The sequence below is a fragment of the Tauraco erythrolophus genome, chromosome 4 (genome assembly GCF_009769465.1).
Source record: "Tauraco erythrolophus isolate bTauEry1 chromosome 4, bTauEry1.pri, whole genome shotgun sequence".
NCBI classification, from domain to species: domain Eukaryota; kingdom Metazoa; phylum Chordata; class Aves; order Musophagiformes; family Musophagidae; genus Tauraco; species Tauraco erythrolophus.
Genome location: NC_141468.1, coordinates 65,713,069 through 65,740,259, shown reverse-complemented (window position 1 = coordinate 65,740,259; position 27,191 = coordinate 65,713,069). Strand labels below are relative to the sequence as shown.

The 27,191-nt window shown below is 42.7% G+C and overlaps 1 protein-coding gene across 2 annotated transcripts in view; it reads left to right on the top strand.

Annotated features, from left to right (window-relative positions):
- The first annotated feature begins 1,331 nt into the window (after positions 1-1,331).
- Positions 1,332-27,191, top strand: part of TBXAS1 (thromboxane A synthase 1) — a 242,686-nt gene continuing 216,826 nt past the window's right edge. For both annotated transcript variants that reach the window (XM_086611173.1, XM_086611171.1), the window contains exons 1-2: positions 1,332-1,371; positions 4,122-4,320. In XM_086611173.1, the coding sequence (XP_086467299.1) occupies positions 4,223-4,320 (98 nt within the window). In that variant the 5' untranslated portion in view covers positions 1,332-1,371; positions 4,122-4,222. The remainder of the gene's footprint in view (positions 1,372-4,121; positions 4,321-27,191) is intronic.

Genomic DNA, 27,191 nt, shown 5'->3' with positions numbered 1-27,191 from the left:
ATAAACGATTGCTGTAAATCCCTCTATTCTGATACATTAATATTCCCAGTACTTTAAGTATTAAGGTTGTTTTAAATATAAAAAATATCTCTGTGAAATGTCCCTTTGATCTTTTTGATTGGTCTACCTTGAAGGTGTTAAGAGTTCATTTTGGCTTAGGAAAGGTTTTTGTCTTTAAGATAAATTAATATCGTATATGCATTCACAGTTTTGTACATGGGCTTTGTTAAACTTATGCATAAATTAGTCTCTGACTAATCTCATGGGTTTTTTTAAGCTGTTCTGTGGTATTTCACTTGTAGTATTTTGTGGCTAAGCTGTCTATATGACAGAATTCCCTTGATCTGAAGACTATGCTACAAATTTCTATAGAGAAGAACTTCCATAAAATTAAAACTTAACACCTTTCTAGACTTCCTTCATCTATCATAAAGTTGGTGTGGCTCAGCCTTAGTTAGATTATGATAGACCTAAAACATACGAGGTAGAAAGGCATGAGAGGAGTTGGATTTAGTCATTAGCAGGAGTTCGTGGTTAGTCATTAGCTTCTGAAGTACATGAGACTACATTTTCCATCTGATATGCTTTGAAGACAGGTCCAAATCCTTAACATGATTTAGGTCTACTGAGAAGGTCTATAATCCTGCTTTTTAATAAACTCTGGATTTCGTGTCTGAATGATACTTGTGAATGCCAAGCATTGCTGAGGCTCGCTGCCCCACTTGTATTCGTTTTGGATTTGAAATGCATTGTTTTGGAAGAGCGTTTACAGGAAATATTCCTGGAGTCATAGCAGACAAGGCTTTAACGCACAAAGGCTTCCCGGAAAACCTGGATTGTCTGGGTGCTGGGTTTTTTTTCTTTTTCAGTGGAGTCACTCTTCAACTTCTCACGCTTTGAGTACTATAATGCTCTTCCCTTTTTCAATATTTACTGCTGCGAACGCCTGCGTAAGCTGAAGCTGTGGCCGTTCAGGATTGAACCACTTCTGTCCTGTGGGTCTGCCATTTGCTGGTGAGCTCCAAGGCTGTTGTGTTGAACACGTTTTTTTATTGTTGTTGGACTTTGTGTTGAAGAAGGTGGTGATCTGCGGATTTTACTTGCTATGGAAGAGAAGAGCTTGGTTGGCACTATGTCAGGGAGCTGTGAACCTTGGTAGATGCAATCTTGAGTGAAGCCTTGTGGAGGCAAATGCCAGCAGTGCTGCTGACTCACAGCGGTCTGACAGGAAAAGTCTCTCTTCCGCTTCTGCTTGTCTCTGGCTTCCTCCAGCATGTGGTTAGTGAGGACTTCATATCGGCTTCTGTAGTTCCTTGATACCATTATCATAATCAGCCTGACCAGCATGGCTCTGCAAAAAGAACTTGGCAGGTTGGTGAAAAATATCTGTGCTATTAACTAGTTAATTAGGATGGTGTTTCTCATGTTTCTCATTCTTCATTTTTTCTTTTCTGAAAGGGTTGTCAGCCACTGGAATAGGCTGCCCAGTGAGGTGGTTGAGTCCCCATCCCTGGATGTGTTTAAGAAAAGGGTGGATGAACTGCTTGGGGACATGGTTTAATGGGGGATTAGGGACGGTTGGACTGGATGATCTCTAAGGTCTTTTCCAACCTAGAAATTCTATGATTCTATGTAAAGGACCTGTAAAGAGAGAGGCAGGACTGATAAATAGCCTGTTTTCATTGCTGTCTGCATCCCTGACTCCTTTTCCCCCAGCCCCACAAAGCAACATGTGGATTTTTGTGACTCTTCATGGAGCTGAGATCCTCAGCTCTGGGATTATAACTGCGAGCGTGTGGGTCTGAGGTGAGGGGAGCTCCAGGTGGGTTTTAGGGTTGATGCTGCGTGCCACTCTTCTTAATGGTTGGAGGTGCCGAGTTTAAAACCCTTCTGCAAGAAACAGGTGCCGAGGCTTAAAAAAAGAAAATAAAAAGAAAACCTCAACATCAACAACAGAAGAGGATAGTTGTTGTTGTTGGGAGCTTGATTATGTGTTTTCTTCCAAATTGGATGCTGATGTGAGAGCCTATTTTCTTTCATAATGCATGTGTTTAAGAACTATTCATCCCACCTACCTCCCAGTGATTGAGAAAAAGCTCCAGTGCTGCTTAAAAAAATAAGTGAGGTCTGTACTTGACTCTGTGTTTGCTGACGGGAGTTTTGCCGTTGATTTTAATAGGAAGGCATCAGTCCTCTAAGTGCAGAAAGTTATGTCCTTTAATTAAAAACACAAGTAAATCAAAGCACAGTGAAATTGGAATATTATTTCTTACCTTCTATGCTTGTGGTGATTGGTTTAGTTTTTTGAAGAGTCTTTAATACATACAGATATTTGATTTTTATTTTTTTCTTGAAGTCCCACAGGATCAGTTGCTGATTGGGATTGGCTTGTGCCCACTAATTAATTCTTTGCGTCACTGGTCTTGAATCTTGTTGTAGTTGTTCTTGGAGAACTTGGCAGCAGCAGGAGCAAACCGGCAGAGCTGTTATTGACTCAGAATAGCAGTAGCATTGTTAATACAATAAGCAAGGTTTTCTGTGAACTACTGTGCTATTCTGTGGAGCTGATGAGCTGGTTAACACCTTTTACTTATTCTGCAAGGATCTGGGGCTGGAAGAGAATTAATGCAGTTGTGAAGCACGGAGAACCAAAATAGCAGTGATTCAGTTAGAGTAGAGCCAAATCTCCTTAAAATTAAGCTCCATTGTGTTAGAGATTTTACTTTTTTGATACCTATATTATTAAGTTCTCTGATAAGAGCAGGAAATGTAATACAGTGATATTGGAGAAGTCTTGCACATTAAATCTAAGCTATTATCTTGAGGTTGTATGAGAGGAAACCACTCTTCATCTAGTGTGTTACGGGTATCAGATGTTGCAGAATTTCTGTTCCTCAAGGTTAACATAAAATTCACAAACCTAGTTCTTTGGGTAGCTTTGATTTCCTTAACTTTCAAATAGGTTGTTTGGAATGGGTGGGAAGGCTGCAGTACATATATGGGTATTTCTAGTTTCATAAGGAACAAATGGGGACAGTTCGGGGAATTTTGTCATGGGCAAAAGTGTTTACTTGCAAGCTGCTGCTGCTGTTGTAATCCTGAAGGTTTTTTTTTATAATGGCATTTGGTAACTTTGCATGTAACAGGTTGGTGGTCTTCTCTCATAGAAGTTCTTCAAGGTTTGCTTTCTAATTGGACTGGATAAGATACTTGAAGCAGGATTGAGGTTTGCAGGCAGGAAAATAGGGAAGAAAGGTGAGAAATTCGTATACTACGGACAAACCATTTCCTGAACTGCAGTCAAAGCTTGCCTATTTATATGCAGGTTGTTCAAGGGCGTGTGATAGCTTGACTGTGCTACAATGCAGAGATAGTAGATGTGGCCGTATTGATGTTAACCCTGATACTTTGGCTACCCCTGCGTTGTATTTCTAGTATCTCCAGAGAGGCTGGTTAATGGTACCTCCAAGGGGGACACTGCATTGAGCCAGGAAAATTTGCTGTAGTACTTATGGAAGCCAACAGTGCGATCAGAGGGACAAGTGCTGACTTATGGACCCTGGTACTACAATTGAGTTTTTCTGCTCATTAGTTCTTCTTTCTATATGTGTTCAAGTGGTCACATTAGAAGAGTTTTCCCCTAATTTCTCCTTTTAGTTGTGATAATTTAAAGTTTACTTTATTCTACTCTTTTAAGGTATAACCAGGCTGGAAATTAAGTGCTAATGAAGTTTTATGTTGCAGAAAGGCTCTATTTTTGTTACTTCAGAGAATGCCACTGGTTTTATGCCAAGGCACCCCTGAAGGGTCTTCATAATCTTCTTCCATGATCTGTACCGTGGTCAGGCTCTCCCTCTCTCTTTTTTTCTACACACTTTCCTCATTTTCTCTTACTTGATGTCTAAAAACCTATTCAACAGCACTGATGTCTCAAGCAGTGGGTATGTAAATATTTACGGGCATGACAGTCAACAACAGCGGGAGGGGGGAAATTGCTACATCCTACCATTCAGGGAACCTTCAAGTTCTCTCTGAGTGTGCAGTCGATGAGAACAGGAAAGGTTTGCACTTTGTACTTGACTTGATGTGTTTTTGCTCTCTCGGTTCCTGTTTTGTTGCAGATGTCATTCATATAGCTGTTGAAGGCTGTATCTGCTCTTGAGGAAACTTTCCCCTGCACACACACTCACACTACTCAAGGCTGGAGCTGCAGTGGAGGAGAATGAAGCCTGTAGATCTCCTGGTGTTTGCTTCCACAGAAATGAATAGCACAACGGTCACCCTGGCTTTGCTGGTGGTCTTCCTCGTCCTGCTCTATAGGTAAGTGATAACAACGATACGGGCTGTGGATCAGGCACAAAGCCTGCTGAAGCTCCCCCAACATCTATAGAGTCTTTCATTCTTAAGGTGAAACTGGAAGATAATCGGTTAGAAGGGACACGAAGGTGGAGTTGGTTTGGATGCAGAGACTGAAATGAATACTCACAAAACTCAGTATGCTTTTTAGAGAGTTCTCTCCTTGCAATATTTTCTTGTGTTTTACCAGCAAACGGCTAACAAAAATTGTCTTCAAAATTAAGATCTTCTTATTTTTACTTTCTTTTTAATATCTGTAGGTGGCAGGAGCATTGGTGCTGGTCAAAAAGAAACTGAGTACTTGTTGTAGGGTTTTGTTGGACCTCTTCTCTGTACTATGCTGCGCACTTGTCCCTTGCCAGGTTTCTAGGCTTAAGTGTAAAGACTCTTCAACTGCTGCTGGAATTTCCTCTCTTTTTCTTTCCATGCCGAGTAGTTGATACAAATCAGAATAACAGCAGCCCTAATGGTAAGCAAAGTAGGCATTGCAGTGAGCTGTGCTGAAATGAAAAGAACCCCACCCTGTCCAGATAATTTATTTCAGAAATTAAATTAGCTGAACTGGGAGTGCTTTTTTATCTGTTTTTACTTTAAGACCTCACTTGGAGTACTGCGTCCAGTTCTGGAGTCCCCAACATAAGAAGGACATGGACCAGTTGGAGAGGGTCCAGAGGAGGGCCACGAAGATGATAAGAGGGCTGGAGCACCTTTCCTATGAGGACAGGCTGAAAGAGTTGGGGCTGTTCAGCCTGGAGAAGAGGAGGCTCCGGGGTGACCTTATAGCGGTCTTCCAGTACCTCAAGGGGGCCTACAGGAAAGATGGGGAGAGGCTGTTCAGGAGGGCCAGTTATGATAGGACAAGGGGTAATGGTTTTAAAATAGAGGGAGGTAGGTTCAGGTTGGATATTAGGAAAAAATTTTTTACTATGAGAGTGGTAGAACACTGGAACAGGTTGCCCAGAGAGGTGGTGGATGCTCCATCCCTGGAGACGTTCAAGGCCAGGTTGGACAAGGCCCTGAGCAACCTGATCTAGTTGGAGATATCCCTGTTCCTTGCAGGGGGGTTGGACTAGATGACCTTTGAAGGTCCCTTCCAGCCCTAAACATTCTATGATTCTATGATTCTATGATTCTATGATTCTTCAAATCCTGCTTTCCAGTCAACCAATGTTTTTTCTGTGTGTTCAAGAAAAAGTTTCAGGGACAGTGGTAGAAGAAGAACCTCTGAAAACTCAAAGTTAATCTAGAAGAGAATGGTGATGGCACCATGAGCTTAGCATAATTGTTGTAATAATGTAAATGATGGATCATTTCTGCACACTTCTTCATTCTTTGACCCTGTTGAACTTTGACTTCTTTGTGTTTCAAAGGAGAGCCTAGAGAGATGAAAGAAGACTCGTTTTTAGTCAAGCCCATATTTGATGTGCATTGCCATATCGAGTAGGTGGATGAGCCTACTTTCTTAGTAAGATATGACCAAATCATCACAAAGGTCCAAGTCTGACTTTTCTTGAATTTTACTGGGAAAAAGAATGGCAGCACTAGATTTTTCAGTAAAACCATGCTGTTTAGCTGCTGACCTGTGGATCTCTGTAAGCTTAAGGGGATGAGAGGGAGGACAGAAGCACAGCAGATCAGCTGGTGAGATCTGGCTGCCTGTGAGACAGCTGAAAGAGCCTGATGCTTCCATGTAGTACATGTTAAGATGTGCTGAGGTCTCTGAAGACACAGAACTGCTCCATGTAAATGTAGGGTACGTTCTGGTGATTGCTTCTCCAGAGCCTCGTTTTCTGCTTCGATTTAAGGAAGGCTGTTCCTCCCCTTGAAGTGAACGTGGCAGTTTAGTGCAGAATTCAGTCTTGCCATAAACAAACCTGTCGCAGCTGGAAGGCTTCAGGTGGCTCCAAGCAGACCAATGTTCTAATGCAAAGGCTTTAGGCTCTACTCTAAGGAAGGCCCACACTCCTCTAAGGCTCAGGAGAAAATGCCTCACCCTTAGGAGTAAATGCCCTGCCTTAAATAGTCAGGGGTCACATGGTTTGCTAGATGGGTCAAGGCTATTGGTCACTTGACCATCCATCTCCCAGAGTGATTGGCTGAATGCTACAGCACCTGTTTCAAGGTAACTTTCCCAGTGTAACGAGCTACAGGTGTTTCTTAGCCTGCATAGGGAAAGAACTTTCACAGGATGCTGCAGCAGCCAAAAGGTTTCTCCACACAAACCTAGCTCTAATTGCAGACTGAAGTCAAAGTTAAATGAGGCTCCTGGCTGTGGACAGTCAGCTGCTGAATTGAGTGCCTATCATAAAAGTTTCAAAAAGCCCAATTTGAGAGTGAGGTGGGAAATTGCCTTATCGTAGAGATACACCATTCAGTGTTTCTCCTTTCCTGGCTGAAGGTGAGTTCTGTGATGGCATCAAGTAAAAGAAGCTAGAGTTTTATGTAGGAGAGTGTTTTATACTCTTACCTGCCAATGGTTATTACTAACCAATCTTCTTGATCTACAGACACAGGTTGATTTTAAGTAGCTTAGTAAATACCAGTGCCAATGAGAAGCTAGTGTTTCTTAAACTTGCAGTGAAATGTGCTAGGCAGTATCTGTTGGCTATTGGTAGGTTTGCCTGCTGGCTAAGCTATTCAAACACATTTATTTCAGTAAAATGCAGTGTCTGAACCTGTGTGGTGGTTGTTGTTCAAACCTATCAACCTATTCGTTTGAGAGTCTATTTTTTATAAAGTTGTTTTATACTGCATGTCTGTTTAGGCAAATGAGTAAAAACCAATGCATGCTTACAGCTTCTTTCCTTCTGAAGGAAGGCTTGAAGCCTTGGGTTCAAGGAATTATTTAAAGAGTACGTAAAGGGTTGCAAATAGAAATGCAGGTCCCTAATTGGAGAGAATGATTTTATTACAATCATATGGCATACCCAATTGTCTGGCTCTTCTAGGAGTCAGAGGACACAAGTGTTATGTATGGCAGGAGTAATAATAAAGTAATAACTCTTCAAGTTACTTTGATGTTTTCATTCTAAGCCTTATTCTCATTTTTAATAACTTCTTTTAAATTCTTCTTTTTTAGCTTTTTCTGCCAGTGTAGTATCTTTTCAGAAGGGCAGTCATGGGGGAAGAGAGGAATGAATGTTTGCTGTTGTAAATTTTGTTATGGTAGTAGTTTATGATTGATTGGGGTCATATTGTGTCAACTGTTGTGTGAGTACAAAGAACAGGCAAGGCAGTTGGTCCACCTTGTTGGCTGTAAAAGGCTTACAGGCTAAACAGAAAGCAGTTGCAGGTAGAGAGAGTTGATAGATCTAATGCACACTAGAATAGTAACACGGTGATGACAACTGTCGTGTTATTGAGCTATTTCCTTAGCTTTATTTTTGTGGATGGAGGTACTCTGTGGTTTAAGTGACAGCCTTGAGCTGCTGCCCATCAGCTCAGCCTCAGTCACTGTTAATGTGTGTATTGTAAGGCCAGCTGTGATTTATCACAGTTCAGCTGGCAGGTGGTATCTTGCTAAGTTGTGATAAGACCAATCTTTTCACATTTTTCGGTAAGGTGAGGTCATATGAAGCAGGGAGAGAAGCAAAGGTTGATTGGGAAAGGGAGGGGAGGCTGTAGCTGCATAAACCCCAACTTTTAGAGAAGATACAGGTCTTAGGAGGAAACTTGGATGATTTGGTAATTTTTTTTACTTGTATTTATGGTGCAATGGAGGTCATTAATGACTGTTTGTAACAAATTCTCTAATAGCTCACCTCTGATTTCTTATGTGTTGTCATCAATGTAATATGGAGGTGATGCTTGTAGTGTATTATGTCAATTCTAAGTCAGCAGAAAATTCAGCGAGTATGATCTCTCAGTGTTTATCCTCCACATGACCTTGAGTCAGCTCTAAGGAGAGGCTTTTTAAGGTCATTGATTTAATGTTGGGAGTAGAAAGAACAGAGAAACTTTGGGGTACATAGTCTTTTCAGATTTGAAATGGGAAGAAGAAACCTGAGGCTGCTTTTTTGGTAATCTTAATTTAACTGATGTTAATGCTTATTGCAGGGGAGGTTGGACTAGATGACCTTTAAAAGTCCCTTCCAACCCAAATGACTGTGTGCCTGCTTGCTCTCCTCCATTCCTGAAGAGCTTAGTTGTCCACTTCCCATCCTTACTGCTTACTCTCAGTTGGTCAAAATCTCTTCCCACAGACCTCACAGAATCATGGATTCTTTGATGGCTGTTACTGCCTCGTTACTCTTGTGATAGACAATGAAATGACTGTTCTATCAACAATGAAAAGGCATAATATACTAATGCTAGTATATATGTATGTACTAAGGCTAAGTACATAACGTTCAGTAATACCAGTGGCACAACAATGAGCACTCTTAAAAAATTTCTTGTCCACATCCCTCCTACCTCCTGTGGATTTCTACTAGCCAAACTGATTATTAGAATAGTTTTGTTTAAGAGCACTTTCTTTCTCAATTCCATGGATTGCTCTCTCTATTCACTTAATCTCTGTGAATCTCAGTTTTTTTCAGGCTTGAAATAAAAACAAACACTTAAGGGAGGAATGAGGTTAACATTTACAAATCCCAGTGATATTCTCTACTGAAAAATACCATAGTATAACTATGCAACATGTTGTTCATTTTCATTTCAAACATAGGCTGAGTTGGGTATTCCATGCTTGGCTGTAGCTGCAAACATTGCTTTGTGTCTTTCTTTTTGCTGTCTGGGAAGATGTTTGATAAAATGAAAGTGGGAGTTCATCTTGCTTTAAAGTTTAATGTACCATAAGCTTAGCATTATGAAGAAGCTGTCACAGCATTCAGATACCTGTGTTCAAACTGGATTATCAACCCCTTGTCTAAACAAACCCGGAGGTTTTTTAGAAACATGGAGGTTGGATGGGAGGTGTTTGTTTATGTTGGTAAGATACACGTCTAATTGCATGCTTTCAAACATAGCAAAACATATGCTAGCAGTGTTCTTGTCTGTTGCTGAAAAGCTTAATCATTCAGAAAGATGCCATTTTTACATTGAAGTAATACTAATTATCACTTCTGTTACAGAAATGTACAGAGAGATTGAGAGATTTGAGTTCCACTGGACGTAAACACTGTCCACCCATTGCATAACAAGTCAATCCTGACCCAAAGCATTTGCAGTCTGGTCAAAAAGAATGAAAACTAAACTTATTTTTTTTTCCTCTGGCCTTAAGCCTAGATATTTGCATATGCTTAGATGCAGGAGATACTTAGACATGGAGGACAAGGAGTGTTAATCAGTTGGTACCATACCTGTACTAGACCACATCAGACGTTAATCTCAGAACAGATAGTATTTTGATACAGGTGACATCAATACTATTGCATGTTTTGCATTACTATGTCTGTGGTTTTGGAAAGGCCTCTGAAAGAGAAAGTTTAGAGAGAATCTATCTCCAAATAAAATTTCATTCTGATTTTGCAGAACCTTGATATTTGGGCTTGTGTTAGGCAAAACTGAGATCAAATAGGTCTTAGGTTTTGGTTGTTGTGGTGTTTGGTTTTTTTTTTCCAACTAGATGCCATCTAAAACTGGATTTTGCACCACTTTTGCTCCTCAGAAATCAATATTTACAAAAGATGTTTGATTGCTAGCGCTCTACGCTAATGATTTGAGTGCAGGTATCAGGTGAGAAGGTTATTCGCCCTAAGTCATGCCAATAATGCTTCTGGACAGATCCAGCATCAGGCAGTAAGAATCATAGAATGGTTAGGGTTGGAAGGGACCTTAAAGATCATCTAGTTCCAACCTCCCTCCCATGGGCAGGGAAACCCTCCACTACACCAGGTTGCTCAAAGCCTTATCCAACCTGGCCTTGAACACTTCCAGGGATGGAGCATCCACAACTTCTCTGGGCAAACTGCTCCAGTGCCTCACCACCCTCTGAGTGAAAAATCTCTTCCTTATATCAAATCTAAATCTGCCCTCTTTCAGTTTAAAGCCATTGCCCCTTGTCCTATCACTACACGCCCTTGTCAAAAGTCCCTCTCCAGCTTTCCTGTAGGCCCTCTTTAAGTACCGGAAAGCTGCTATAAGATCACCCTGGAGCCTTCTCTTCTCCGGGCTGAACAGCCCCAACTCTCTCAGCCTGTCTTCATAGCAGAGGTGTTCCAGCTCTTGGATCATCTTCGTGGCCCTCCTCTGGACCCGCTCCAGCAGCTCCATGTCCTTCTTGTGTTGGGGACTCCAGAGCTGAACACAGTATTCCAGGTGGGGTCTCACGAGAGCAGAGTAGATGGGCAGAATCACCTCCCTCGACCTGCTGGCCACGCTTCTTTTGATGCAGCCCAGGGTACTGTTGGCTTTCTGGGCTGCAAGCACACATTGCTGGCTCATGTTGAGCTTCTCTCCCAAGTCCTTTTCATCCTTGCTGCTCTCAATCCATTCTCTGCCCAGCCTGTACTTGTGCTTGGGATTGCCCCAACCCACATGCAGGACCTTGCACTTGGCCTTGTTGAACTTCATTTGTTTCTCACAGGCCCATCTCTCCAGCCTGTCAAGGTCCCTCTGGATGGCATCCCTTCCCTCCAGCGTGTCCACAACACCACACAACTTGGTGTCATCTGCAAACTTGCTGAGGGTGCACTCGATCCCACTGTCCATGTCACCAACAAAGATGTTAAATAGCACTGACCCCTGAGGAACACCACTTGTCGCTGGCCTCCACTTGGACATTGAGCCATTGACCACAACTCTTTGAGTGCAACCATCCAGCCAATTCCTAGTCGCCGAGTGGTCCATCCATCAAAACCGTGTCTTTCTAGTTTAGAGACAAGGATGTCGTGTGGGACAGTATCAAATGTTTGGGATAAGTCCAGGTAGATGATGTCAGTTGCTCTTCCTCTATCTATCAATGCTGTAACCTCATCATAGAAGGCCACCAAATTAGTCAGGCAGGATTTGCCCTTAGTGAAGCCATGTTGGCTGCCACCAATCACCTCCTTATTTTCTATGTGCCTTAGCATAGTCGCCAGGAGGATCTGCTCCATGATCTTGCCGGGCACAGAGGTGAGACTGACTGACCTGTAGTTCCCTGGGTCTTCTTTTTTTCCCTTTTTAAAAATGGGGGCTATGTTTCCCCTTTTCCAGTCATTGGAAACTTCACCAGATTGCCACGACTTCTGAAATATGATGGATAGTGGCTTAGCAACTTCATCTGCCAGTTCCCTCAGGACCTGCAGGTGCACCTCATCAGGTCCCATGGACTTGTCCACCTTCAGGTTCTTTAGATGGTCTCGGACCTGATCTTCTCCTACAGTGGGCGGTTCTTCATTCTCACAGTCCCTGCCTTTGCCTTCTGTGACTTGGGCTGTGCCGCTGGAGCTCTTGCCAGTGAAGACTGAGGCAAAGAAGTCATTGAGAACCTCAGCCTTCTCCATATCCTGGGTGGCCAGGTCCCCCGTTTCCTTCCGGAGAGGGCCTACATTTTCCCTAGATTTCTTTTTATCACTGACATATCTATAGAATTTTTTCTTGTTGCCCTTGATGTCCCTGGCCAGATTTAACTCTATCAGGGCTTTAGCTTTAGAAACTTGGATCCTTTTTGAAAAGAGCACCAAATGAGTGGGTAGGCCCAAACTTTTCACTGTTGCCATCAAGGCTGTAAGGACCACTATGGCTGGAAACAGGCCTGGGTAACAGAGCATCAACATACATCCATGAGGATGTACAAGCCCTCCTTGTACACTGGGCTTGTTGAGTTGAGAGGTTCAGGGGAGTATCCTGATTCTTGGATGTTAAAGCACACTTGTTTTCCCTGCCAGCAGAAAGCATAGCTCTGCAAAGGGCGAGTGCTTGGGGGCTGGTGCTCCTCTGCTGCCGAAGGGCTCTGCCTGCTGAACTTTCCTTGATCTTGCTCATCCCTCCCATGGCAGTGGCTGACCTCAGAGGTGGGCTCTAAGGGTGTGGTCCCTAATGGGTCTTCCCCCATTGCAACCTTATAGCTTCTCAGTTTGCAGTGAACCTCGCATCAGGTTTACAGGGTCAGATGACAGGGAAATTTCGGGGTTTTTTTATATTCTGTTAACCTCAGCTGTTCTTTTCCTGAAATGGCCATTATGTCAGTGGAAGTCATTCTGCTTCTCTCCCCTTCGTTCAAATGGCTTATGAAAGCTAGAAGGATCTGACTCAACAGGAAACATGAGCAAACTGCTGTTGATGACAGAAAAAAATAACAGATTCGGAATTGTCTTTGTCATGGAGCTTTACATCAAGCAAATCTGGAATTCCCACTAATGTGTCAAACATAATTTGATCCCACAGCTGTGTAATATATGGCCTCCTCTTTGAGCTAAATCGAGCATCTCTAGGTGAGCCTGAGAAGGAGCAGAGTAAGCTACTGAATTATAATTTGGAAAAGTGCCACAGCATAAATAAAAAATTCTTTGTTTCTCTGAAAACAAGGTAGATTTGATCATCCAGAATGCAATTCACTCAGTGCCCTGATTATGATGCTTTTAGGTAAACAAGGTCCTCTTATTTTTTTGGGAGAGGTAGAACAGTTTTCCATCATTGCTTTTGCAGCTTCAGAGTTAAATTCTCTGGAATGTCCTCAGAAGCTGTTACAAAACCTTGGTTATCCTGATAAACATAGCTGAACCTCTAGTGCTGTGCAGCTTTGGTTTTGCTTGCTTGCACTTCACTGCAAAACTCAAAGGCCTCTTATGCTCAAGGTTTTGTGTGTTTTTTTTTTAATTTAGAGATTACATGGCCAGTCATGTTTATTTGAAGACCCTCAAGTGCTTCCTGGTTTTTTTTGCTTTTGTGAAGGTGTATTTTACCCTAACAACTCTGTGTAAGAGAGTCAATCTCCAGCCTATTTATTCCTTGTTGTTTTCGTTTTTCCCTAAACCTTTTCATGCCTCTCCATATAAAAATCCCTCAAGGATGATTTGGTTTTAGTGCACAGAGATTTTAGTGTTAATAGTATGTTAAGGTAGACCTACAGGGATAGGTTAGCTTCCTTTCACGAAACAAGTATGTTTACCTGTGTTCTGGCATCGTCTCCAGGTCTGATGTCCAGTGGAGCATGCTACAAAGCTGGCTAACGCTCACAAATGCCACCAGGCCAATGGGAGCTGGACACAGCTCTTAAGCAATCCCATTTCTGCTTTTCCTTCCTGCAGGGCTTGGAATGGACTCGGTCTAGTCTAGACTGGGATGCACAGGCAGGAGGGACTGGCAAGGGAGGGACTCCCAGGCAGAACCTCCCATCAGGCAGCTTCTGCCTGGGAGTCTTTTCTGGAGCTTCCTTTAGCTCTTCTGGACTAGCACTTTGGTTTTAACTTCTGATCTGCTGTTTGCCTTGGGGCAGGGTGCTTTGTTTAACTTGAGGATATTCAGGCATCTCACAAACTAATTTTGGGTGCTCTGCATTAGCTTGTTGGAGCTCCTGCCTCCATTTACTGACTGTATTGGGAACCCAAGGAACATAACACATTACTCTTGGTGCACTAAATGGAATCGAAATTAGATGATGAAAGGAGGCAATGTAAACAATCTCTTACAGAGAAGGCTCTGCCTGTGTGAGCAGTGAGGCACTCCATCCCATTGCACAGGGGCTATCTCTTGCTGTGTGTGTGCATTTAACTGCCAGGCTCAGAGGAGCCTCTCAGAAGTGCTTTAATTCCTCCAAACAGTGCCATGAGCTCTGCTCTCCTCTGAAGCCCAGAGGAGCATATTGACAGTTCCTGTGACTGCCTTGCACTGGGGAGACTAGTTTCGCATCCTCTTGTGCTCCAAGGGGCACAGGCTTGTCACTCCACATTTTTTGGATAGCGGACCAGGTGTCTTTCCAGCCTGGCTGTGCTCCTCCTTCAATGGAAAGTTAAATCAATGGGCAGTTTTGACAGGTGAGGCTTTTTAGAGTGCTGAAAAGTAAATGTGTTCTCTCTTCTCTTATCTCCTTCAGCACTGCTCCCATCATTAAAATAAAGTTGCCTATATTCTTCTTCACTCCTTTTTGTCTTTGCATCAGGCTTCGTAAATAATAATGTTCGGTGTTTTGTCCTTGTTGCTGGCTCACCAGTAATTAATGTCTTTGATTACCATGCCTTGCTCTCCTGTAGGAAAGCTTAATATAGTATTTCATGGAGCTGTTTGAAAACTATTTTAAAATAAAATATTGACATATTATTGAGAGATTGTCTTTTATCGGTTCTCCTTGACATACCCGAAACCTTTAGATGGATTTTCTATCTGTTATCTCTCTAGGTTTGTTTTTTGGCTTTTTTCCCATTGGAAACAAAGTTTACTGTTCCATGAGCTCAGTGTGTGCTAACTGCTGAGAAACAGCCAGCAGAAAGAGCTCAAAGTATTTTCAGGCTTGGGTCTAGAAATGCATTTATTTCACTTTCACAGGAATAGTGGAGGAGCTTGAGAAAATGATGTTCAATGTCTGTCTCTTCATTCCCTTGCTTGATATGCCATTGCTTGTGCTGATGACAACTTACGTTCTGCTTGTTTGTTTCACATGTATTTTCTATGACTGGAGTGACTGTGCTGGTCAATGAGAGTTTTAATGCAGGGGTCATCTAGCATGTGGTAGATTCTCCATATCCATTCCTCTGGCAGTTTCTTCCCTGGCCAGTCCCTTCTTTCATGGTGCTGCAGAACCTGTAGGGTTGGGGGAGTTTATTAAAGAAGCAATAAACAAGGGAAAGGGCAAAATCTGTTATATTGGTTTGTTTCTTGTATGGGAAAAGAAGCTGGATGCCTAGCAATGACTGAAGAAGGACTGGGAAGAATGAGTGGGAACAGAAAGATATGACTCTATATGAATTCGAAGTTATAGACTGAGGTCAATTATGTTTAGGAAAGTTGAAGGTGGGGGAAAGGAGCTGAACTAAGACGTGTGTTGGGAGTAGGGCTTGGGACAGTGGCTGTGTGCTTCTGTTGACAAAGTGAAGTTTACTTCCTTGGAAAGAATAGTTCCTTTCAGCTAGTAGAAACCTTGTGACACTTGTTAGGAGTTGAGGGATACAGGAAGGATGAAAAGGCAGAGGACTTCAGAGGAGACAAGTAATTGGTAACTGTAGGATCACATTCATATGCTGTATGAATGCTCTTGGTTGAGAACTATTGGCAGAGTTTTCAACCCCTAACCCTAAGTATTCTTTTAACTTACTCAGTAGCAATAAATCTGATGTAATTTGAGCATTCATGTTTGTGGTTTCTCATCCAAAAAGCTCCAAAGAGCTCTTATGTAAACACCCTCTCAGTAGAGCTATAACAAGATCAAGAGGTTGTTGAGGCACGTGGTTTGAAATGTGGGAAAGATGTGAAATATAGCCACCCTGGGAGATGAAGGAACAGCTAAAGGATCTTCAGTGTGTTGCATGCTAGTGTGAGGGACAGACAGTGATGGTGGTCAAGACTGCAAGGGCCTTCTTCCAACTCCTAGAATATCAATACAATCTGTTTGCTCTCCAAAGGCTTCAATAAACCTCAGTTTTAAGACTTTCTGAAATACTCATCATGAGTTGAGATGCAGCAATCTCTCAGAGAGACCTCAATATAAGCTTCATAGTAGGAAAACTGAGAAGCTGTATGTTTATGTTAGGATAGATTTCAGTGAGTATAATGCTAATGTTCTGGATTGTTTCATGTCTCTGAAAGTTACGACGTATTGTACCCAGCATGAGACTCTGACTTGCCCAAATATTTTCTCAATCAGTCAGATCAGAGCTCTGGACGAGTGAGCCAACATGGCTTCACCAAAGGCAGATCGTGCCTGACCAACTTGGTGGCCTTTTATGATGGGGTGACAGCATTGGTGGACAAGGGTCGACCAACGGATATCATCTACCTGGACTTGTGCAAAGCTTTTGACACTGTCCTGCACGACATTCTTCTCTCTAAACTAGAGAGGCATGGGTTTGATGGATGGACCACTCGGTGGATAAGGAATTGGCTCAATGGCCGCACTCAGAGAGTAGTGGTCAACGGCTCGATGTCCAAGTGGAGACCGGTCACGAGTGGCGTCCCTCAGGGGTCCGTGTTGGGCCTGGCCCTCTTCAACATCTTTGTCGGTGACGTGGACAGTGACATGGAGTGCACCCTCAGCAAGTTCGCCGATGACACCAAGCTGTGTGGTGCCATCGACACGCTGGAGGGGAGGGATGCCATCCAGAGGGACCTCGACAGGCTGGAGAGGTGGGCCCGTGTCAACCTCATGAAGTTCAACCAGGCCAAATGCAAGGTCCTACATCTGGGTCGTGGCAATCTCAGGCACAAATACAGACTGGGCGGAGAATGGATCGAGAGCAGCCCTGAGGAGAAGGACTTGGGAGTACTGGTGGACGAGAAGCTCAATATGAGCCGGCAAAGTGCTCTTGCGGCCCAGAAGGCCAACCGCATCCTGGGCTGCATCAAGAGGAGCGTGGCCAGCAGGTCGAGAGAGGTGATTCTCCCCCTCTACTCTGCCCTCGTGAGACCTCACCTGGAGTACTGTGTGCAGTTCCGGAGCCCCCAACATAAGAAGGACATGGACCATTTGGAGAGGGTCCAGAGGAGGGCCACGAAGATGATAAGAGGGCTGGAGCACCTTTCCAATGAGGACAGGATGAAAGAGTTGGGGCTGTTCAGCGTGGAGAAGAGGAGGCTCCGGGGTGACCTTATAGCGGTCTTCCAGTACCTCAAGGGGGCCTACAAGAAAGATGGGGAGAGACTGTTCAGGAGGGCCTGTTGTGATAGGACAAGGGGTAATGGTTTCAAAATAGAGGGAGGTAGATTCAGATTGGATATTAGGAAAAAATTTTTTACCATGAGAGTTATAGAACACTGGAACAGGTTGCCCAGAGAGGTGGTGGATGCTCCATCCCTGGAGACGTTCAAGGCCAGGTTGGATGAGGCCCTGAGCAACCTGATCTAGTTGGAGATATTCCTGTTCCTTACAGGGGGGTTGGACTAGATGATCTTTGATGGTCCCTTCCAGCCCTAACCATTCTATGATTCTATGAGAAACAACACAGCTTGAAGGAAAGCAAATATGTCTCAGTAGTTCCAGAAAGACTTCAGATCCACTCTGTAGCTAATGAAGCGAGGCTGTTCTGGAGTGATGTTTAGCAGGCTTCACTTCTAGATATGTATCTGGCCTCCTGTGTCTAATCTCCTCTTGAGAGCTAAGAATAGGTGATAGAAAGCTAAAGGATCCTCAGTTTTGTGATAACTATTCCTAGCTATGACAACAAACCTTGAGCCTTTCAGATCTCAGAATAATAGTAATTTAAACTTTGTCTACCAGGAAGCTTTAGACTTCAGATAATTCCTCACAGTTTGGATATCATCCTCAGTAATTATGTTTTTAAAGCTTAAAAAGTTAAAATTATTATCAGTAGTTAAGTATTTAGAGGTGTCACAGTTTATTTGTTTTCCCAAGAAAACGACTTTTGCTTATTATAAATGGAAGTACTATCAACTTGAGTAAAAAAACAGCCATCTGGTGTTCTCCTAGGACACAGAGCCTTGTTTTTAAACAAAAGAGACATCACATCTTGGGTGTCAGGTATAGAGGAGTGAGGAATCTCCTCAGAGCAAGGTTGCAGAGAGGTTGGAATATCAACTGTGGGCACAGGATGGTGGAAGGACTTACAGTATAAGGATGTTCACCCTGACAGGACTCAGGGTCAGATTTGAGACTTAGGATTTGAGTAGTTTGTCCCTAACCCACCTCCTCAGCTTCACTAGAAGCAAGCTATTAACAAGTATGGTAAGGAGGCCCTCATTTCCATGATAGCTCGTGACTCAGTTCCTCTTTCAAGCTTTGTCTATATCACTAATGGACACTTTTCTCTTTATTTTTTGACATTGCTAGGGATTCTGTGCCGTAAAGCCTTTTCTCCCTCCTTCCTCTTCTTATTATTTACATTCCTGAGTGAGAGCATAGCCAAGCAGTGAGCTCAGTGCCATGGAAGCATTTTATATTTTGAACAGAGATAAAAATCTCATTCCTTCCATAAACAAAACAAATCAACAGATGATGCCCAGGAGAACCATTTCTCTATAGCCATTTTCCTCCAGCTGCTTTCTATTCTGTGCAGCTTGCAATGCACCATATGAAATATGCGTGTGCCTTTGAGTGTGTGCAAAACACAGGTTTCCTCCAGACAGTGGCAGCTCCATCATAAAAAACCCACTGCATTTTTTTATTTTACAATGCTGTAATATTAAGATTACTAATAGAACCGAGATGTTTGGTTGTTTAATAGCATATAGCTTAGCAATGCTAGAGGATATGCTGGAGGAGCTCTTCAGTCACAACTGCTGCATCTTAACTCTGAAAGGGTTTGGACTATTGTCCGTGGGAGGATGAGGGGCAGAAATAATCTGAGAGTTTGCATCATAAGCATGGGGGCGTGAGGGTACAGCCAAAACACTTGTTTGGGGTTTGTGCTGCTCTGTGTGTCTCTGTCGGTGAGGAGCTCCTCTCCGGTGCTGCAACAGCTTTGTGGATGGACACAAGTCTATTGCAGAACAAGTCTGGTGGAAGACAATGAGAAATGGCCCCTCCAGCCTGTTGGAAGCCCTTGGTTGATCTCTTTCTTTCCTGTTTTTGTTTGGCCGTGGTGAACAGTTGAGAGGCTCAAGTGAATGGTCAAAAGCTGCAGAGAGGCAGGGGATGAGATGCAGCAGCACCACAGAAGGAGATCATGCATGGGAAAGAGCAGAGGGTGGTGGATGAAGAGCTGGTAGAGAAAGCACGCAGCGAGGTGTCACGTGCTCAGGAATAGTTGCAGGTCAGCCCTTGGCAGAGGTGCAGCTGCAGGTGTCTCTTATCTCAGCAGCATCTTTTGCTCATCCTCCCCTCCTGAGATGTGCTTCTGTACAGGAAGAGAGTGGCTAAGCCAGGTGTTCCTAAACTGGGGCCTGGGGGAGTAGTGTTTATCCTTGCAGGGGCAGGGAGAAGAGATAGAAGTTTGAGCATTGCTAGGTTAATGGCCTGTCTTTTTGCCATAAATAGTAGCCTCTGAGCCATGAAGGAACTTGGAGCTAGCAGGAGGGCAGGAGGGCGTTAAAATTTTGCAACACTCTGTTTGGTCGTCTTGATAAAGTATGGTTTAGAACTGAAGGAAAATACTATGGTTTCTCGTCCAAAAAGCTCTCGAGAGCTTTTGTGTAAATGCCCTGTAAGTATACATGTATGCACACATGTATGTATTCATTTATATTTATATATAAATACATAGCAAGTGACTCAGAACAAACAGCTTCTAAATAAGCAGCAGAACAGAACTGTTCTGATCCTTGGCTCGACCGCGCTCGGTGCCCAAAGCAACCCCTTTATCCCATCTCTAGCCAAATGACTTCTGGCAGCTAAGGAAATAACCTTGGGTAAAACCAATAGAACTTTTATAAAAGGAACATTAGCTATTGACCCTGAATGTATTTTATGACACCACCTTGGTTTTGCCTTGTATATCTTCATTCTGTTGTTGATGTGTTGTTCTGCGTTTTTGAAAAACTGCAGCCTCTACACACAGATCCAGTATCTGTCATCGTGGCACACGGGCTGCGGGTTCGCCCTCATCAGCACTGGATCATTCCCTAAGGCAGGTCTGATCTGGACTGGGGTGGGCGCACGAGACAGTTTTGATTTGATTAATTGGAGTGCAAGATACATACTTTACATCATTTCTGCTGTGCTGCTGGGAGAAAATAGGCTGTACCTGATCTGGTGCAAATTTCACTTTTCCGCATTAACAAATTTGATTTAACAGTGCTTGTTTCTGCCACGTCAATGCTTTGGGTGATGTGACTGGGATAATTTTGATCAGAGGCTTCTCACCCTAAACCTGGATTTACTGTATCATTAAAACAGGGTCTTAAACTCACTTGAGAAGTCAGTTCCATTTACTTTGTGCAATTGCTCTGGTAAAGTTAGGGACCAGCAACAAAACATCAGTAGAAATTTCATTGACTGCCAAGTGCACATGAATCAGTTTTTTGAAACTTGTATTTGTAAATGTGTTTCTCAAGGTGTTTTGCTTATGCCTGAGCATTTAGGCTTGTAACATCTATGGAGTTTTAAGGAAATGAAAGGAAAGTGTTGTAACATAGCTGACTCTTTTTTTTTTTTTCTTCAAAGAAGCAAAATATTTTAGGTGCTCAGTTCTTTTTAAAATTTGGCTTTAAATGGGGGTGGTTAACAGTCAAATCTTATCCCAACTGTTAGTGGCAATGGCTGGTTGTTTTCCTTGGTGACACTATTTTGTGTCAAGTTATAGAGCTGACTGTAAAATTCAAAAACGTTTTGGTAAAGCTTATGTGGACAACTTGTCTCATTCGTTATCCAAGAGATTCTGAACTCTTAAATAATCGGTCTAAGCTGACTTACCAGTGCAAGCCCTTTAAATTCATAGGCTGAATTTGGCTTGCATTGCTTAGACCAGTGATAAAATAGTGTTGGTTTTTTTCTTCCTTTCTTACCTGAGAACAGTTAAAAATAATTCTATCACCTTTCAGCTTTCACATGGACCTTTTCTGGCTGAAAAATGTTGTTAAACTTAATATTGGTACAGTAAAAGAGTAACCCACACAGAAACCCAAGCTGCACCATAAATCCTTCTTTGAAGTTGCTCACACTGGTTATGTAAATAAAAGAAAATTGATGCAGTTTGTAGAATTGTGATGATATAGGGGAAACTGCTCTTCTGCAGTAGAAATTTTGTGCACCAATGTGTGCCTATATGTCTGTCTACCCACTCACCCACCCACCTCTTTGTTTTTTTGATTAGCTCTGTAGCTGGTATGCATACCACAGAACCACTACCTGGGGCGGAAAATGTCCTTTCTCAAGGTTTCAGGGAGGATCATTGCAGTGGCTGTTTTGTCTTTTCCTTGCTTGGCAAAGAGCTTTTGACTGAAAAATGTATTGCTCAGTTCAGGAGGAATTACTGTATGTACTCAGACACTAATGACTTTCAGTTGAATGTGGTGGATTTTGGTTCCCACTCCAAACAGTTTGTAGAGATACAGTGCACTAAGAGATGTTTTGGCCCTGATGACTGTTGATGCCCAAGGACGCAACTGATCCATCTATTTTTTTTATCTGTAAATTGCATTGCATTTGTAAATAGCTGGTGGCCAAAATCATTATCAATGTGTTAATTTAAAGATCAGTCAGCATTTTCAAAGGCTGGACAGTTTCAAGAGCTTTCTCTGAGCAAGTTGGAGGCTTTGTCTTGTAGGCTGTGAGCAAATTGTTACAAAACACAAGAGAGTTGGTAGGAGTTTGTGGAATCATAATTAATTGACAATGGTTTTTCAAAAACCACATTTTCCAATTTAATATAAGCTGTTAAAATAATTTAGAACAATGTTATGATAGTCCCTTGACACACGTGGGTAGCTTTGGGTTAAACATATAAATAATGCTGAAAGGACTATATTTAGTTCCAGACTGATCCAAGGACAGCTGAAAAACTGAAGGTCAAATAACAAAACAAAGAAAAGAAAATTATAGCTCTCCTTGTTCTGTTCTGCAGCATGCTGCTTGGCAGCTGTGAAGGTTCAATACTGGGGTATTTGTCACATACAACTATTTATGATTTGTACTTTAGGTAAAGCGAGTAAGCATGAAGTGTGTGTACTTATTGACAAAAGCACATCACTGAGTCTTGTCACACTGAATCTAGACAGCAGCTCCCGAGCATTGCAGAATTCCTGGGGCCTGGATATTAAAAGATCTATGAAAGACCAATTAATCAATGACTGTTTTCCCCGTGCTCTGTCTTGACCCTGGGGCTCTAGCAGTTTCTGCCTGGAACTAAGCTAAAGTGTAACCAAGTGCTAAATGGTGGGCTAAGACCATTGCCTGAGTTTTATTGTTTTGTGTTTTTTTTAACAAGCTATTAAAACTGTTCAACAAGAGGAGCTTCATGTCACTACTGACTTGGGAGAACCAGGAGTCCGTGCTTGAACAGGAGTTTGTTTAAATAGCCCAAGTGCAGAGCTCAGTGCTTCCCTTTGTAGAGATAAGGTGATGAGCTTCAACTCGTCTAAGTCAACCCTATGGTGGTGGTGGCGTTTTCCCCCTCGACAGAGGGACTGATCCAGCCATGATCTGAGGTAGGTGCTAGGCTGTCTTCTCTTCACCCAGGAAAAGCATTTCCCTTAGGTGACTGCAGGCAGCACAGACACTGTCAGACCCACTGGAGCAGATCTCAGTGGGTCATGCCTATTTGTTCAGCTGAGGATCTGCACAAGGACGATGAAACTCTGAATGCTCAGGCTGACGATAAATTGATGGAGATTCAGTGATGTGATTTGTGCAATCATGTTTACGCAATGTTTCACTTGACCTGATCATGCCTGCCTGGCCTCTTGCACAGCTCCCCAGTGTGCCCTAAGCACTTGCCTACAGGGCAACCAGGCCACAGTTCCTGGGGCCAGATCGCTTCCCTGGAGTATCCGCTGGCCACTTTGCTCCAGCCAGTTGATGCATTCTGACTGCCATGCTTTTATTGAGGGATTTTGGTAGTATGTAGTGTAATTAGTTATTTTCAGAGCCTTTATTCCCTTTGAACTAGTTTCGCATTAGCCTTTCTCTTCCTGAACTGCTTCTGAAACCTTATTCAGTTGAAACTGCAGGGTAGTATCTCACAGAATTGTGGAGTTTTAAAATGGGGCAATATACTTTATATCAAATGCGTGCATTGTATGGACAATGTCTATTCAGACAAAACGTTGGCTACCAGTTGGGTGAAGACCAAATGCATCCTTAGCACTCCTCAAAACAAATGGGAATACCTGTGGCCCTACTTGGCTCGCAACTTGTCCCAAGATGGATGCATTCAACTCTGAAACTGCAACATTCAGAGAAACTGAAACTTCTTCTTAGATGGAAACCATGTCTTGCATAATCTGTGTTTTTGCAATTTCACTTTAAATCTAGGATTTGCATGTCAGTGATAATGGGAAAAAATTATTTCCTTCCAATTATTAGCTGGCTGTTGTTTACATTTCCTCCAAGCAAATCTTTCTCTTTTTCAAATATTTCTGTGCGTGCTGCGTCTAAAAATAAATCGAATTAGAGGCCCGGTGATTAGGGCCATCCCTTCAGCAATGAGTTAATTTCTTTGGAGAAGCAAAGAACAAATTGGGTTGTCCTCAGCCAAAGTGCCAGCTGATGCATTGTTTTTGGTCTGGTTGTTTCTTCAGCTTCTGAATTTATGATATATTTAATCTTGACTGTGTTTCAGAATAAGGTGTAAACTTGGCTATGGTTTAGAAGAGTGGTTGAAGTCTTATCCTGGTGAAAGCCTGTGTAAACTGAAAATTTGGCCTTAGAAGGTTATGTAAAACACTAATTCTTACAAATGTGTCTCTTAAACACATTTCTAACAAATGATTGTTCGCTTACTACTTTTTTCTTTCAATATTATAAAGAGCACTTACATGAATGGTGCATCTTTCCATTAGTTTAGTTGTGCTGTTTGTTTTAGCTTCATTTCCTTTACCTCAGACTTTTATAGATTATTTACAGACTAATTCAGAGTTCACAAACATAGATGTGCAAACATGATTTTTTTAACCACCAGATATTCATGATTCGGGTGAGGACAGGGTGTTCAGCAGTGCCACAGGTGAATATGGGTACAGCTCTGGCTTTGCTTTAATGTGCGAAGCATGACACTTGCATGTGCACACATGAGAGGAGGAAGAGGAGATAAATTTGTGAAACTTCCATTTCCCTTACTGTCGACTACCAAAAAGGAGTTAAAAAGGACCTCCCAGCCCTATGTATGGTATGTCACCACAGCATATTTTGGAGATGGTTTTGAAGGCCTTTAACCTTACTATCTAAAAGCAAGTAAGCAACCAGCATTCTTCTAACTGCCAAATGCGAGTTAAATGGCTGCTTAAATTAGTTTTCATCTATGAAGAGCATTTTGTTGTCCATGTTTAGTCTGTAAGGGTGCTTAAATGCCCCAGTTAAAGTCAGAACCAGCTGCATCAGGAGAAATAATCTTTACACAATGTGCTATCTCACTATGCATGCCTTTGTGATGAGAGGAATATACCTTTCCTAACAAAACCAAGTAAGAAGTATCTTAGGAGTACAGAAAGCTTGATTATGATCTTTATTACCTTGCTGTAAAGCAAGAGCAGCACCACTGAACTCAGTGGAGTTGCTCTAAATTGAAGTCTGAGCTCTGAAATACAGAGCAGAATAAATTCACTTTATATACTTTAACTTGGAGAAGACAGGTCTCTGTGGCAGTCCCAGCAGGATTACCAGCATTCGATCAATTTCGGGGCTTGTATATCCCAGCATTGCAGGTAAGCTTGGGAAGCTTATTTTGCAGTAGAAATGTCACTGCTCTTCCACAAAATGGTCCACCAACAGCCAAACCTCCTAAATAATAGTCTATGGTTCAGCATGTGAACGCTGGGAACAGAAATGCCAGAGGAATCTTCTGCAGTTCTGGCAGAAAACATGTCTCTTGGAGAACAGGAGACTTTGCACTGGTGCAAGTCCTTACTCTTAGAGACCTGCCTCTTTGCTGAGACAGGCATCTGGCCATCTCTGAAGGATGGCAGTTTGCAGCATGTTGCTGCTGGGGGTGGGTATTACCTTTCCAGGTAGCTGGGAAAGCATCTTAGCTTGCATGCCATCGCCATGGGCAGAATGCACAACCGAACTGATTTTGACTGCTGAAATGCATTGGTCAAACTCCAAAATATTGTGCAATTACCTTTTTAGGAGAGAACCCTATCCCTGATGACTTTCATTTTTGCTATTTAAGCCCCAAACAAGCCTTTACTTGCTCATAGGTTTCAGGACTTTGAGATTGTGCTCGGTTCTACCTAGAAACTACAAGCCTAGAAGTAAGTTTTAATTGGACCTCTTTATCCATGCCTAAACTCTACTTCCTTATGCAATCATGCAGCTTTAATACTGATGTTTTCAGAAAAATTCAAACAATCAGAGATTAATGATAAAGCTGTGAGATTTAGTTGCCAGGTTTATTCTCGTGGAGCAGAACTAATAAAACTTCAAGGAAGAAGCCTTAGCCAAGTTTTTAAAAGTAAACTATTTTTACTGTGAAAAACAAAATTTGAAAAAAAAACCAACACACCCCAAAGCTTGAAGATTGAAACTCAAATTAATTTAATTCATGTGGCCAGTGTAGGCTTTTTGGTGAACTGGAACCAGACAAACAGGTGTCAGGTGCATAGAAAACAAAGTAGTATCAGTATCTTGGCTATGAACTGAGCCCTGCTTCCTCCTCCTTGCATGCGTAGTATTAAGATGAAAGTTGGCAAAGGAAGCACGATCGCACGTGATTAAATGTTGACAGCCGAGGAGCTTGGCTTTCTGTTTACAGAGACAAAGTTTGGGAGTAAAGCTTCCTATGTGTCTTTGCAGAGTCCTGGAAAATATGAGCTGAAAAAATGTAGGAAAGCCTGTAATAGCAATTGGATTAAAAAAAAATAAAGATCTCCAAAATGTTCTAATGTAAAAAATACTCTGATGCAAATTGCAAAGGAAAATCACCACTTCCCCCTGGGTGTGTGCTGTATTCCAGAGAAATTGAGAAATGCATGCTAACGGGAAAGGAGGGACAAGTTTTCCCCTTTCCTGGACTTTTGATGTAATTATTTAGCCAACACTGAGAGAATCTCTGCATACTCTAAAACCTCAGTCATTTCTGAAATATTGATCTGGGAAGGTCACTAAATTCCAGAGCTGGTGAGGTCAGGGTAATGAGATCAAGTGACAGGCCCAGTGGTACCCACTGATTTAGTTGTTTAGACACTGTAACCAAACCATGACCTTCTTGTTCCACAGCCTCTTTGATCTGTATGAAAACACAGCTGCTTACTGGATATCGCATGTTCGTACACATGTAGGCGTTGGGGTAACTTTTCATGACATTTACCTCCATTATTCTGGTGTCAGATTATAAAGATGAGTGTCACCCACCTGCTCAGCCTTATCTGTTCCTGGGAGCCTTGCTTTGCTCTCCGTTGGTGTAACTAGCAAGAAGACGACCACACAGGGTCTGCGAGATACCCCTTAAAGAGACTCCTCATCTGAGTGAAGGAGGGAGGTGGACAAAATGAATGAGGCAAGGAGCAAAACCCAGTTGGTTTTGCTCCTTGCAAAAACCAAAACGGTCTTCTAGAAGGATGTTGGTGAGGCAGGGGAAATTATAGCTATTTTCAATCCCAGCAGCTTTCCCTAAGGACTAGCCCTGGATCAACCTCTCTAACAGATGGGTGGCTTTGGGTCACTGTGACTTGTGTAGCGGGTGCTGGCAGAGGACCCTCTGGCTCACAGGCTTTGCCTGAAGAGACTCATGGACTCAGTTCCCAGGCTCAGTGCTGATTCCTTGGTGTCTGCTTTCCTCTGCGATGCAGCCCATGGTACTGGTGTTTAGCAGGCGGGGCAAAGCTGCCAGCGCAAAACTGCCCATGGTATGAGTCTCTGTTCAGGGATGAATGTGTGTTTTACTATTCTTTGTCCATCTTTATATTTCTCTGGCTTTTGGATAGCTGTTTGGTTTTCGACATCTCTGCAGTGCAGCAGTTCCCTCTGGAGATGCTCTGCCATCAACTTTCCTTTGCCTGTGCCAGGGTCCGTGTGGTATTTCCTTCCCCAGACAGGAAAACACAGGTATGAAGCAGATATTAAGCCTGCTAAAAGCTGTACCATGCTCCCATGGAAATATCTACCCAGATCCATATGAGATTACACACTGGAGCCCAGCTGCTTCCTGCCCCAGGTTTAAACACCGTGAGCACAACAGTAAAGTTTCGTGATGTATGGATGTGACCTGGAA